Source organism: Anneissia japonica, unplaced genomic scaffold, assembly GCF_011630105.1.
Source record: "Anneissia japonica isolate Jap-2015-1 unplaced genomic scaffold, ASM1163010v1 scaffold287829_len2072220_cov186, whole genome shotgun sequence".
Taxonomy (NCBI): Eukaryota; Metazoa; Echinodermata; class Crinoidea; order Comatulida; family Comatulidae; genus Anneissia; species Anneissia japonica.
In genome coordinates, this window is record NW_022716075.1 from 1,491,514 (window position 1) to 1,504,825 (window position 13,312).

Here is a 13,312-nt window from a genome sequence, read left to right on the forward strand (position 1 = left end):
TATGTCACATTCATTAAAAACTAAGGCATAAAATGTTACCTATTAGAGAACTGTCATTCCAATTACAGTGCAATTATGTTTAACAATTTTAATAATGTCAAAGTTTTTGAAGATGTATCAGTGTCACTGTGTAGTGATTGATTTGTTGGACGTAATAATTAAAATGGTTTTCATAATAATTACAAAGTTCTGAAATGATTCAAATGGATCCTAATAAAATGAAATATGACTTTATCAGACAAAACATGAGCCAACATCTTTTTTATGGTTTCTGCACTTTCTGTTTAGCGTTGTACTGTATATGATTAATTAAAGATATACAGTAGGATATATTGTAAGCACCACACTATCTAATGATAAAATCTAGAAAATAAACAACAAATTCTATAGGATTTAATTGCTCATTTACAAAGTTTCTTTGAACAAGACAGCTCAAAACACATTTTTTCCTAATTTAAAACAGACATTTCACATTTCACTACAAATCTCTTTAAATTGATTACCAGTCAATGTGTCTAACACAGAAACAGTGAGTTGTTTCTTGGCGCACAAAACACAATAAAAAAATTAAAATATAAAATTTAGATTATTGTATTTATTGTACAGTATTTTCAAATTTCATTATTATTATAATAAAATAACTTCTATATAATATTTTCCTGATGCAAACTCACATCTAAGTAGCATTTGCAGTACCCACTGCTAATTGACAATCGGATTCAACACTAGTCACTAAGTGCAAGCTTGGTGGTCTAGTGGTTATGACACCATGCTAATTATCTGGAGGTTGTGGGTTCAATTTCCACCCGAATCACTTGTGAATGTTTATTTTCACAACTATTTGGGAATGTAATGAGTATTCAATACTACCTCAAGTAGGGCAAAACGTAACTCCTATGATCATTACTATTATTAATTATGAAATACAGAAAAATACTTTTATATAGGACTTCAATGCATTTAATATTTTTTCTCACATTTATGGCTTTCTTGTGCATTATTTTAGAGTAAGAAAATTGGTTACTCTTTTTATTCCTATATTGTGTCAAAAAAATAATATGGCTACTGTACTCATTCAACTATTCTCTTTGGTGAGTAACAAATTTATTAAATCTGTTACAACGTTATTCTACAAAAAATCATGAAATACTGTACTGTCTCTGTTTGCAATAAATTTCAGTGTTCTACGAATCTTACAGTTTAAAGTGGTTGGCGGAAAATTTATAGCTCAGACTCTCAGAGTTCGGAGGTTCAAAACCCTTGCCGTGTTTACATATAAAATACAATACAGCACAAACACAGGAAGTAAATTGGGAGGCAGGATTGCCAAAATGTTATAAAATAAATAACAGTCAAAGTTGTATGAATCTTACTCCAAATTATTCTATCTAATGAGCATGTTTTTCAAGTCCTGCTCAACTTCCCTATTTCAAGTTACGCTCATACTTGCTCATACCTTTTGAATTCTCCTTTTGAATGAGCATTTGCAATTCCTTTCAAAATTGCATACAATGTAATTTAAGGGATTACTTAAGGGAAATAATATTTCTACTTAAAACCCTGCCACCTGTTGTTTTATATATCACCAAGTTCCTATATCTAAATTGCTTTATATGCTGACCATTTTGGAGGTATGTAGCCATGCTATAAATAATTATAAGTATTCTTTAATGTGGCTGGATATGAAAAGAGTCGGCAAACCTAGTCTATTTCGTATTCAATTTTCCACCTGATTGCAATTCATTTCATTAAAACCAAATAGTGATTTATATAAAGAGACTTAGTTTATAAAGCATCATTCTCATTCTATAAGTGGCAAGCATACTTGCTGTTTTTTAAAAGGTCATCTAGCTGCTCTTTATTATTTCCCCCTGAAGACGGTTAAAGACTACCTAAATGTTGGGATATCACAATTCAAAACTAAGGAATTATTTCACAAACTTACCATTCTTTTCGGCATCTGAGTTGATGTAATCAGCCCATCCAGTGTTCGTGGAAAATGGGCCAAGTCCTTAGTGCTCCTGTTGATCTTGTAAGATTTCCTTCGTTCTATGTGTCTAAAATGCAACAACAACAACATGTTCACTGAAGACTGTATTTTTTCTGAAGAATCCTGATAAATATTTTGAACAGAAAAAAAATAAAAACTGGAGAGTGGACCCAACATTTTAATAATAAGAATAATGCCATGATTTTTCAGTCTGAATTTAAGCCCAGAGCAGGTATGCTAAAACAACAGTTAATAAGAAAATCTTTAGTATATACTAAGCATATAATATTATATTGACAGGTATAGGGAGCAAAACTTTTGTATTAAAGTATTATTTTCATCACATTAGGTACAGTACATCTCTCATAGTAGATTGGATTTATTTGGTGTAAACACAAAAAACAGCCTTCCATGAAAGACTGAAAAATATTTCTACAGTAGTGGTGGGATACTCTCTTTTACCAGCTTAAATAAGCCAGATACTGTATTTGCTTTAAATAAATAGTAATTGATAGTATGGAAAACAGGATGGTAAAACACAGACTATAATAGCACTTTAGACCAAAAAAAAAAAAAGAAAAACAACATTGTCTCATGGAGGCACAAAATATTTTTCAATCCTACTATAAGGTAATATTAATATTAATAATAATAATAATGAGAATTTAAAAAGCACAAGAAGGCTATAAAGAAGAAACAGTTTCCATGAATGGTTCTTTCAAAGAACAACTTCCTGCGGCAGTAGGAAGGAACAGGCCCCCATAAAAAATCAGCTAAAAACAAGCCCTGCTGCATAAGACAGCTCTAAGTGGCTGTTATACTGTATTGTAGGTTGGCAGAAACTTAACGTCCAGGATCTAATATTTTATGTGGCAAGACAAGTCAAACCAGTCACTCATCGCAAATCCTATTTTGGAGGTAATGGCCAAAACTTGCTAGAATGTCAACATTTTGGAAATCTATTTTATTGCACTAAACTAACCTTTGTATAATATACACATCATGCTATGCTGTTATTTTCCCCATTTCCAATGTTAAAACATGATTTCTGCCTAAGAAATGCCCGAAATCTTAAACTTTGAAGGCTGATTACTCAAATATTGTTCTTTAAGTAAATGAAAGTTTAAAATCCTTTTAACTTCATAATGAAATGTTGTATTTAAAGATTCTTTTACCATTTTATAGCTGTTACTTTACTATTTAACCCGAAAAACTGATTTTTGCGACAAGTGACTAGTTTGGCTTGTCTTTGCCACATATGTTGAGGTGATTTTTAAGGCTTGGCATTTGTATTACAAAGTTAATACCTTTGGGTTGGTATAGGAACGTTCAGTTGAGCTTTGTATAACAGTATTTCCTCATGGAGTCGTCGGAAGTGATTAAACTTGTGTTTTACAGTCCATGTAAATTCTCCATGCCTCACCTCTACATAGTACCTGCCAACATTAAAACCAAACAAATTTTTTAATTATTCAATTTGTTTTCATCTTTATACTTTGCATTTTGAAAAATTATGAAAGTATAAGGTCAAATAAAAAAAAAAAATACTAGTTTCTCATCCCCTCGTGCATCCATTTTCTCTGCCTCACCATTTTTTTTCTTTTTTTTAAAATTTCCTTCATTTTACAAAACGTACAAAAATCTGGCTATCTCACATCAGTAAAATTCCTCTCTCTATCATTCATGGTTGGGGATACATATGGTGTGAATCATGTCTAGTGCTTCTTTTATTTGCTCTCAATGTGTCTACTTGGTTAAAGTGAGAAAGTAATAGCTGTTTCCCATCAGATTTGCCATATTAGAGTAAAAAAAAAGGTTTTGCCCTCATTCTCCCTTTTTTCAAAATATTAGGAAACTACTTTCTTTTTTTAATTGGCCTAAAAAGTACTTGCCCAGCATCCCCAAAAGAAGCATGCAGTTGTAGATGATCGAAGGCATCAATTATACTAAGAGGACAGTTACGAGAAAAAAGTTCTCGTAAAATGGAATGGATTTTAAGAATCTAGCAATGGAGAATTATAACCCTAAATAAATAAAAATTAGAAATAAAAAAAAAAAAAATGATGTAGTATTACTTAATGCTTACATTACACATTAGGACATTGTTGCACAAAACATTAATTAAAAACAAACACAAAATGGGCTTCAAGAATAAATAAACACAAATAATAAATACAGTAGCCCAAAGGCAACGCAATTATGTCATCCATCAAAAACAATTTCCTATCCTCCAAAAGAGTCTATGGCATCAGAAATCAAGTCAGCTGGAAAATTACAATTAAAATGGAATATATAAATTAGCTATTAAAAAGAAAGCAAGGAAACCATCTACTTGGTCTAAGTAAATTCATGCATGTCCCTTTATGGAGAGAATAATAATAGTAATTCAATAATCCATTACATCTAATTAGAAAAAGTATGGGGCTGTCCATGGAAATAGTGATAACAAAAAGACATAATAATACATTATATCTAATTAGTAAAAGCATGGGGCTGTCAAAAGGAAATAGTGATAACAAAAAGACACTTGAAAAGCACTAAAGTGCTCAAATAATACTAAGGGGAGTTTTACCTTCTGCTAACTAAAGTGTCGATTTACAAATTTTCAGTGTCACAACTATTTACAAACACCATGTTATGGTAATTTAAGATCAGTTGATTTGAAGTCAAGAGTTAGACAGGTAAGTTAATCAATATCTTAATAAATGAGAGAAGTATAATGTATGTCTTGTCCAGGAGGCATGCATCTGAACGCAGTGAACTGGTCTGTACTATTCCATGTTATTGATATCATTTGTCAGGAGAAATTGGTTTACTACAATTATCCAGGTAGACTCAGTTGATTTACTCAGAAATCAAACAATTAATCGATCCATCTATCAATTAACATTGATAAACTAATCCCAACACACTCTTGCTTAAGCTACTGTGATAAACACATGTAATTCAATGTCGATAGTAATTCTTATTGTCATGATGGAATAGACAATAACTGGATTTACGTAAGGAGAAACATGTATCTAGTGTAATTTTGCCCTACCTAATGTGGAAATGTACTGAATACTTAGTACGTTGGAAAACAATTCCAGATCACTAGCCTGGCATCATACTTCTAGACCACCGAGCTTGCGCCTGATGGCCAGGGTTGAATTCGAGTCCAAGTAAGCAGCGCGTTCTGCAGTGTTGATAGTAATTGTTATTGTCGTGATTATGCTTATGAATTTGTTTACAGACAAATACATTCATCGGTATCAATTCATCATCCTCATCATCATCATAATCATTGTCATTATCATTGTAATCACCATCCTCCCCCTACTCTGTCACTGATAAATCATCATTCCTAGGCGAGACTTTTTTATACCTTGCAACAAAAATTCTATCCACCAATAATGGTAATTCTGAATGAAAAGTAAATTGTATTTTTGGCCTGTTAGCACAACCTCCACCACAAAAAATGGAAATTTAACAAAGAAAATAAAAATTTTTATTTATTTTATTACACCCTCTGCTCCCCTGAAATCGCCGAAAAACAAGATATTTCTTCCATAATTATATAAATTTACAGCATTTATCAATCTCATTACTACACTGTTTATATTCATCAATAACATTTTATTTTTATTTTCTTCTCCACCTAAATCTTTTTGACAAAATCATTCTGCTAAATAAGAAAACAAAATTGAATTTTTTCCGCCCTCTTCTGACGATCTTTGAAAACATAAGTTCGCTAAAAAGGTATTAGAAAAGTCTTGTGTTACCACCACACCACCATTTGTGGCAAAGACAAGCCAAACCAGTCACTCGTCACAAATCGTGTTTCAGAGAAAATGGCCAAGACATGCTAAAATGTCAAATTTTTAAAAATCTACTTTATTGCAATAAACTAACCTTTATATATCTACACACCATCCTATGCTGTTATTTTCTCCATTTTCAATGTTTCACTTTTTAAGGATTTAAAGATAGTTTCTGCATGAGAAATGCCTGAAATCATAAACTTTAAAGGCATGATTTCTCATATATTGTTCTTTCAACAGCTGTGTGGTTAAACACTTGCAACTTCATAAGGAAATGTCCGATTTGAATGATTTTTTTACCATTGGCTATTATTTTACTCTCAAACACTGTATTAATAGCACAAAATCGATTTTTGCGACGAGTGACTGGTTTGGCTTGTCTTTGCCACATTTATTATCAACAAAATAATCAGCATTATTCTAAAGTGGGCCTATCATAAATTGTCAACCCATGAAGAGAGACTGTTTGTGGTGAAATTTACTACCAAAAATGAAATCAAACATTATCATTGCAATTTGAAAGGATTAAAACAAAAATTCTATCAATTTTCAATACGTTTATGGGAAATCAACATTAAATGAGACACAAATTGAACCAAGTAAATTAAACTGAGTTCCATACTTTTTACTAAATTAATAATACTGATTATACCAACAATTTAAAAGTCAAAAAAATATTATAGAAACAGTAATTTTTTTTTTTTTTGCATGTTTTTAATTGGACAGAAAAATATCTTTTCATAATTCCTTTCGTGGCTACTTAAAGTAAAGAGGGGGGCTTCTTTTCAAAAATGAGTACTGTTAATTTTGCAAACTTGTACTATAAAACAATAAATACGGCCACTGTAACATTAATCTGTATCACGGAGTGTATTTAACTGACATTAAATCATGTAAATACTGTATAAACCAAGATTGTTTTTAATTTATTTTATTTTTTGAAATTCATGTACAGTGTATATACTGTTAAAAAAGCCTATGCTATCTTGAAAAGAATCCCATGGGCTTCTTTTCAAGATGGGCTTCTTTTCGAGACTAATATTGCAAACTAAAGAGGGGGCTTCAATTCTAGATGGGCTTCAACTCGAGATTAAGCCCAATGGGCTTCAATTCAAGGTTTTTATACGGTATACTGTACTATTATATCACCCTATTAATAAATAATTATTCTGGGTTAATATTAAATTAATAATTAATATTCAAGGTCACTGCTGGAGAAGTGAACTTTCATTATACTTACAGATTAGGGTTTAGAGTGAACTGGGATGTAGTCAACCTCATTGTATCCACAACTTTGACACTGATCTTTGTGTCGGGGATGTACACACTACGAGACTTCTCAGAGAATGGATAAATCTTTTCATGAATATTTGTAAATGGAATCCTGCGATGACTCTCTGGAAAATAAGTTGATGAGAGCATTGAATCTCAAGTCATAGAATCATTTGTAAACTACGTAAATTGTGAAACATGGTCTTTGTCAAAACAGAAATTAATAATTAAAAAAAAAAACAACTGTATAGTAATAACAAATATTCTTCAAAAACATATAAGAAAAATTTAACATGTAACACTATGTGACTTTGTAGTGAGACAACACATTTACAGTACTGTATTCATTGTAAATAAACCAATAAACAAGATTTCAGTGCAAACAATAGATTATGTTTATTATGAATAGCTTATTGATAAGCTATTCTTAATAATGTTTAGAATAATTTTTAACAGTAAATCTCATGGCACAGTACTGGACAATTATAAATAAAAAGAGATAGAGAAATGAAATGCAAGAATTAATATAAAAGAAGATAAATTTTAACTGTAAATTAAGTTCTGAATTCAGCTTTTGTCTACTATGGATTTTTTTTTTATTTTGTAAATGTATGCATGTATAAAGATACTGAGATACACTGTATAATATACTGTATATATATCTCTTATACACATCTAGATGTGTATAAGAGACAGGTACTATTCCATACTGTATAAAAAAAAATATCCTTTAAAAACAGGAAATAAAAAAGCAAGACATGGAATTACAATTAACCTATGTTAAGGATTTATATTCTACTTCTGTTCCAACATGTTTTTCTATGCAATGTGGCTTTAAATACTTGACATTTACAAAATCAAAGTTTTTTTTTAATAGAATATAAAGCATTTGTATATATGTGACTATGAGATGCGAAGTCTCAAATTTTATTGATGGGATAATTCATTTTATATCTACGCTAATGATACTTCATGGATTTCTTAATCTTACAGTGTGATCTGACAGGCAACAATAACCCACCAAGTCACATCCAGAAACAGAAATTTAAATGTAATGAAAACAAACAATTAAAAAGTATCCTAGAGCAGCGAGATGTAGAACACTTGCTGGAAATTGTGCATACAGTACCTGGGTATTAAGTTAGACATAGTTATAGTATTATAGAAATAATATACATGTATAAGAAGGCACTTAAAGGTGGCATAACTATTTTTTTTCATTGAGCTCTATCCTTAGTGGGGCTGAGGGGTCTGACACATTTGTTGGTAAACAAATATGGACTACCTGCCAAAGAAAAATACTGACTCCAACACTGAGATAATTTTTACCTTTGAAATTTCTTTTATCAGATACAGTACCTGTAATTTATGATACATTTTTATATTATTAAATATTAGGCCTTTGTATGAAGAATTGTGTGTGATGGATTACTGATTTTAATGTATTGGACTTGCTTGCAGCAACTATGCATTTTTTATTAGCAGAAAAGGTAGTCAAACATCAGTTTAGTTACCAAGCAACTGCCAACAAGCTGTTTTAAAACTGAGTTCCTCCACAGCTAAGCCAATTAAGTTAAAATAATATTTTCAACTGATGTATTGAGAAACCTAATATTAAAATAAAGAAAAAAAAAACACCTCGCTGTATTATTAAGGCACACGCATGTATTTTGCAAATACATAAGCGGAGAATTAAGCAATGGATATTACGGCCTACCTTTTGAGGCACCTGGCTGTATCAGCGACTAATACCTTATTCAGACTACACTTTGTTGCGATGTAATCAGTGGTAATCCAAAACTCATTACTCCCGATCGCAATCAACGAACGCATTCAAACCAACACAAACAAACTTTACATTCTAGGGCCTAAGCCTCCAGTGGCTAGGCCTATGTTGACTGACCTTAGCTAAACAGTGCCTGTGGAATTGTTGTGATTCACTGTGATCGGATTCCGTGGTAATCGGGAGTAATAAAGATTGTAGCACCCAATCGCAACGGGTAACAATTGCAATATCGACTACTATTGGTGAGCTTTCACACACGATTTTACTTTGCGATTGGGTGCGATTGGGTGTCGCAATTGCTACAACCGATCGCAATGCGATGCTAGTCTGAATGGGGTATTAGGCACTCTAGTGTTCCTGAGTAACGAAAGTGTTCATATAAGAGTTTCTGAAATGAGGTGCAGCTCAGTGTAGTGTTCTGTACACTATAATATTCAAACAAATACTTTTGTAGTTCTACTTACGTAGTTATTTGCACAATGCTATATGAGTGAAAAATTAAATGAGTGATTTAAAATGGAATGTATTTGGTTTTGATATACCCTAAAGGTTAGCAAGAGTTATATAAATTGACATGTTGAAAATTGAACCTCAATGTTGATGACAATGCCTGGAGGCAAACTTTGCAATCAGTCATATTTAGTGTAGTTGAAAATGTAAAAATAATTCTGATTTATGTGAATGTTAAGGGATGATTTAGAAATGTTATGGACTACTTCAGGTTAAAATTAGGTTTCATTTTATAATTTAAAGATAATAGATTTTAAAGATGGAAATTAGTGTATTTAAAAAAATGTTTACCTATAATTTTACAGTAAAAATTAATTTATTACAATCATCCAGTATGAAAATCAGCGTACACATTTTGCTTAATTCAATAATTTCTATGCTAAGTCAATGTTTGTGCAAAATGAGCAAGTTAATTTTAAAATCACTCTTTTATAATTTTTTTTTTGTCATTTTCAAGGGACAATACATTTTTAAATGGTTTCCACAAGAAATGTGGTAATTGCTACAACCGATCACAATGCGATGCTAGTCTGAATGGGGTATTAGGCACTCTAGTGTTGCTGAGTAACAAAAGTGTTCATAAAGAGTTTCTGAAATGAGGTGCAGCTCAGTGTAGTGTTCTGTACACTATAATATTCAAACAAATACTTTTGTAGTTCTACTTACGTAGTTATTTGCACAATGCTATATGAGTGAAAAATTAAATGAGTGATTTAAAATGGAATGTATTTGGTTTTGATATACCCTAAAAGGTTAGCAAGAGTTATATAAATTGACATGTTGAAAATTGAACCTCAATGTTGATGACAATGCCTGGAGGCAAACTTTGCAATCAGTCATATTTAGTGTAGTTGAAAATGTAAAAATAATTCTGATTTATGTGAATGTTAAGGGATGATTTAGAAATGTTATGGACTACTTTAGGTTAAAATTAGGTTCCATTTTATAATTTAAAGATAATAGATTTTAAAGATGGAAATTAGTGTATTAAAAAAAATGTTTACCTATAATTTGACAGTAAAAATTAATTTACAATTATCCAGTATGAAAACCAGGGTACACATTTTGCTTAATAATTCAATAATTTCTATGCTAAGTCAATGTTTGTGCAAAATGAGCAAGTTACTTTTAAAATCACTCTTTTATAATTTTTTTTTTTTTGTCATTTTCAAGTGTATGAATGTTAAGGGAAGATTATTATTATTTAGACAGTTTTCATGCTATTTTTAATATTAAAATATTAGACATAATTGGTTAAATATGCATTCTTTCTATTTTTCCTACCGTAAGTAATTCAAAATGTGATTTGGCAAACTCTAACCTCCTCCCTTTACCAAAAATGTGATTTGGCAAACTCTAACCTCCTCCCTTTACCAAAAGTAAGAAGAAGAAGGACCAGACCAGCACTTATGTAAATTGCACTGAAAATATCAAATTGTTTCATTTGCAAGTGCATTTAAAATTGTTTGTGTTAATTTTTATCATGCACTAAGAAACACCAAATATGGGAAACAACATTAATAAGTGCTCATTAAATCCAGTAAACAATTACAATATTAAAATAATAAATTATATTACCGATTGCATTTAAATTACTGTTTAGAATTAAGTCTCTTCTCTACAGTATAAGTTACAATTATGTAACACTCAAATGAGGATTGAGGGAACAATTACCGTTAGTGCAGTATTCAAGTTTATGATTAAACATTAAACTACTATTTTTTCTACAGAATGCAATTCCAATATGAGAAATGTGGAGAAAATGGCATAATTAAAGTACAAATGACCTTTTAATACACCATATTGACAATATCCAATTTGATCAATTGCTGCTTCTACATTTAGAAAGGCTTCTGAAGTACTATTATAAATGTTAATGTAAAACCAGTTTTGGTTTTCACATTAGCAATTTTCAGAGCTATACATAGAGTTTGTAAAGATTTTTTTTTTTTTTCAAATTTTCTTTTAAATACCATTAAATGGCGGGTTTGTACAGTTGGTGTGAAGTTGAAAAACAGTAAAATTAAAATAAAATAAAAATAGAACATTTTTCCTAAATGTCCAATAATTAGCAAAGACCTCTTTTGTTTGCTTTTCGATCTGTAAATATTAAATACAATTTTGTTTAGCATTGTATTGAGGTATTCATGTTTAAATTGTTGTCAAGGTTTTTCAATTAATTTTATGACAGATACAGTAGTATCTGTAACAGAAAATTTGTCTAGTTGTCTTATACTCAAAAGAAATGAGTATTTGCAAGCAAATTGTTGACAGATGGCTGGGGTACAAGGGCTGCTAAGGGTCACTGACCGGTTTCCAGAAAAGTCAGTGGTTTTGACATTCTGGAAATTGAGTGAACATCCATTAAATCCTGTGTGTGGCATGCATTTATGAGTGTAGAGAAATTCACACAGGTTAGCCATTGTATGCAGTCTGTAGTGTACTTTTTACTAAATCTCAAATCCTATTTTGTCTCCCTCCCTCCTCTGAAAAGGGTACCATACTCAGAGGTGGTGGATCAGTCGGTTGAAACAGGCCAGTCTGCCACTGCCAGTGAACAATGTTGGTGTAAGATCCCAGCCCCCAACCAATGTGCCACCACTATTGATGAAAACACTGTAAGCTAAATGTATGTTTCCTTATGACTTAATTAATTCCATTTGGTAAACAGGTGGTTGTATATACTCTAGTGATTATTATTTACTCTACAGGCCTACTGATGTTTGGTACATGAAAATGAAATGACTTAATTATATTTTATGTGTCACAATCAACATTTAATTACTGCAAGGCTAACATTATAATTACAAATTAATAATTAATTTGTTAAATCACCTAACAAATCTAGAATTAATAGGGCAGCTTTTATAATTTACTAGCATAAATAATAATAATAATAATAACAATAACAATAATAATAATAATAATAATAATAATAATAATAATAATAATTTGAGGGTTGCAGTGGTAGGGTTATTGGTGAGATGAAGTGGAGAGTTCCAACCATAGTTGTATAGAATCCAACCTTATGAAATATGGATGTAAAAAAACCTGCAAAATAGAAAACAGGAAAGAAAAAAAAAGGAAGCCATGAACTAAAACAAAAAAAAGTTTCTGCTTTCATAGGAAAAGCCAGTAAAAAGAAAAAAAAAATATAAACAGAAACGATAGCTTGTCCACTGTCACAGGAAATGACTTGAACAAATAATAACACTATGTTCATTAATAGCAATATGTATCAGTAATAACAGAAATTAATAAATCTGCTACCTCACAAAACTCATATCAGTAGATATTTGTGACCTACCTCCGACCCCACCGTCACCCTCTTCAGTTATACCACCATCCGCCCAGTTCCCATTAGCAGCCAGCTTATCATTTCCAAGTGAACTGGCAAGGGATCCTAAAGATGCAGGTCTGGATCTTGTCTCAAACTCCTCTGTTGGAATCACCTGATCATCTGGAAAGGTTCCATACGAGATCTGCTGGATGCTGTCTTCATTGGTTACTTCATCCTTCAAGATCACAAGTTTTGGAGGCTTATGTTTTACTGTTGGCAGCGGCTGTTTCACAGGAGAATCTTCTGGCATGAGGTTACAGACGCCATGGTGCTGGTCCTCTTCGGCAGCACCGTAAGAGGACCTCCGGCTCCCACTTCCGTTAGCCTCTCCATCCATTGGTAGGAGCTGTTCATCTAATTTGTCCCTGTGCAAAGAATTTCCCATGGTTAAATACAGTATAGTACTGTAAGTCTACAACAGTTGCCAAGGAATATTAAATGTGAGTTGTTTTATTGCAAGATCTCAATTTATACAGCATCGTATTGCCACAGGCCTAATGTATGTAGTTGGCCTCTTCCATTTATTTGAGTATGAAACAGACACAAACCAATCATATTGAGTGTCAATACAAAAAAGGAAATTTAAGCTTAATTACAATTAGATAAAATTTATA

The 13,312-nt window shown here is 31.5% G+C and overlaps 1 protein-coding gene across 1 annotated transcript in view; it reads right to left on the reverse strand.

Annotated features, from left to right (window-relative positions):
• The window catches only part of LOC117109584 (phospholipase D1-like), a gene marked incomplete in the record, with an annotated part of 59,822 nt that overhangs the window by 32,353 nt on the left and 14,157 nt on the right, over nt 1–13,312 (reverse strand). The window contains 4 exon segments of the mRNA XM_033251957.1: nt 1,946–2,057; nt 3,298–3,426; nt 7,031–7,187; nt 12,666–13,063. Of these exon segments, the coding sequence (XP_033107848.1) occupies nt 1,946–2,057; nt 3,298–3,426; nt 7,031–7,187; nt 12,666–13,063 (796 nt within the window).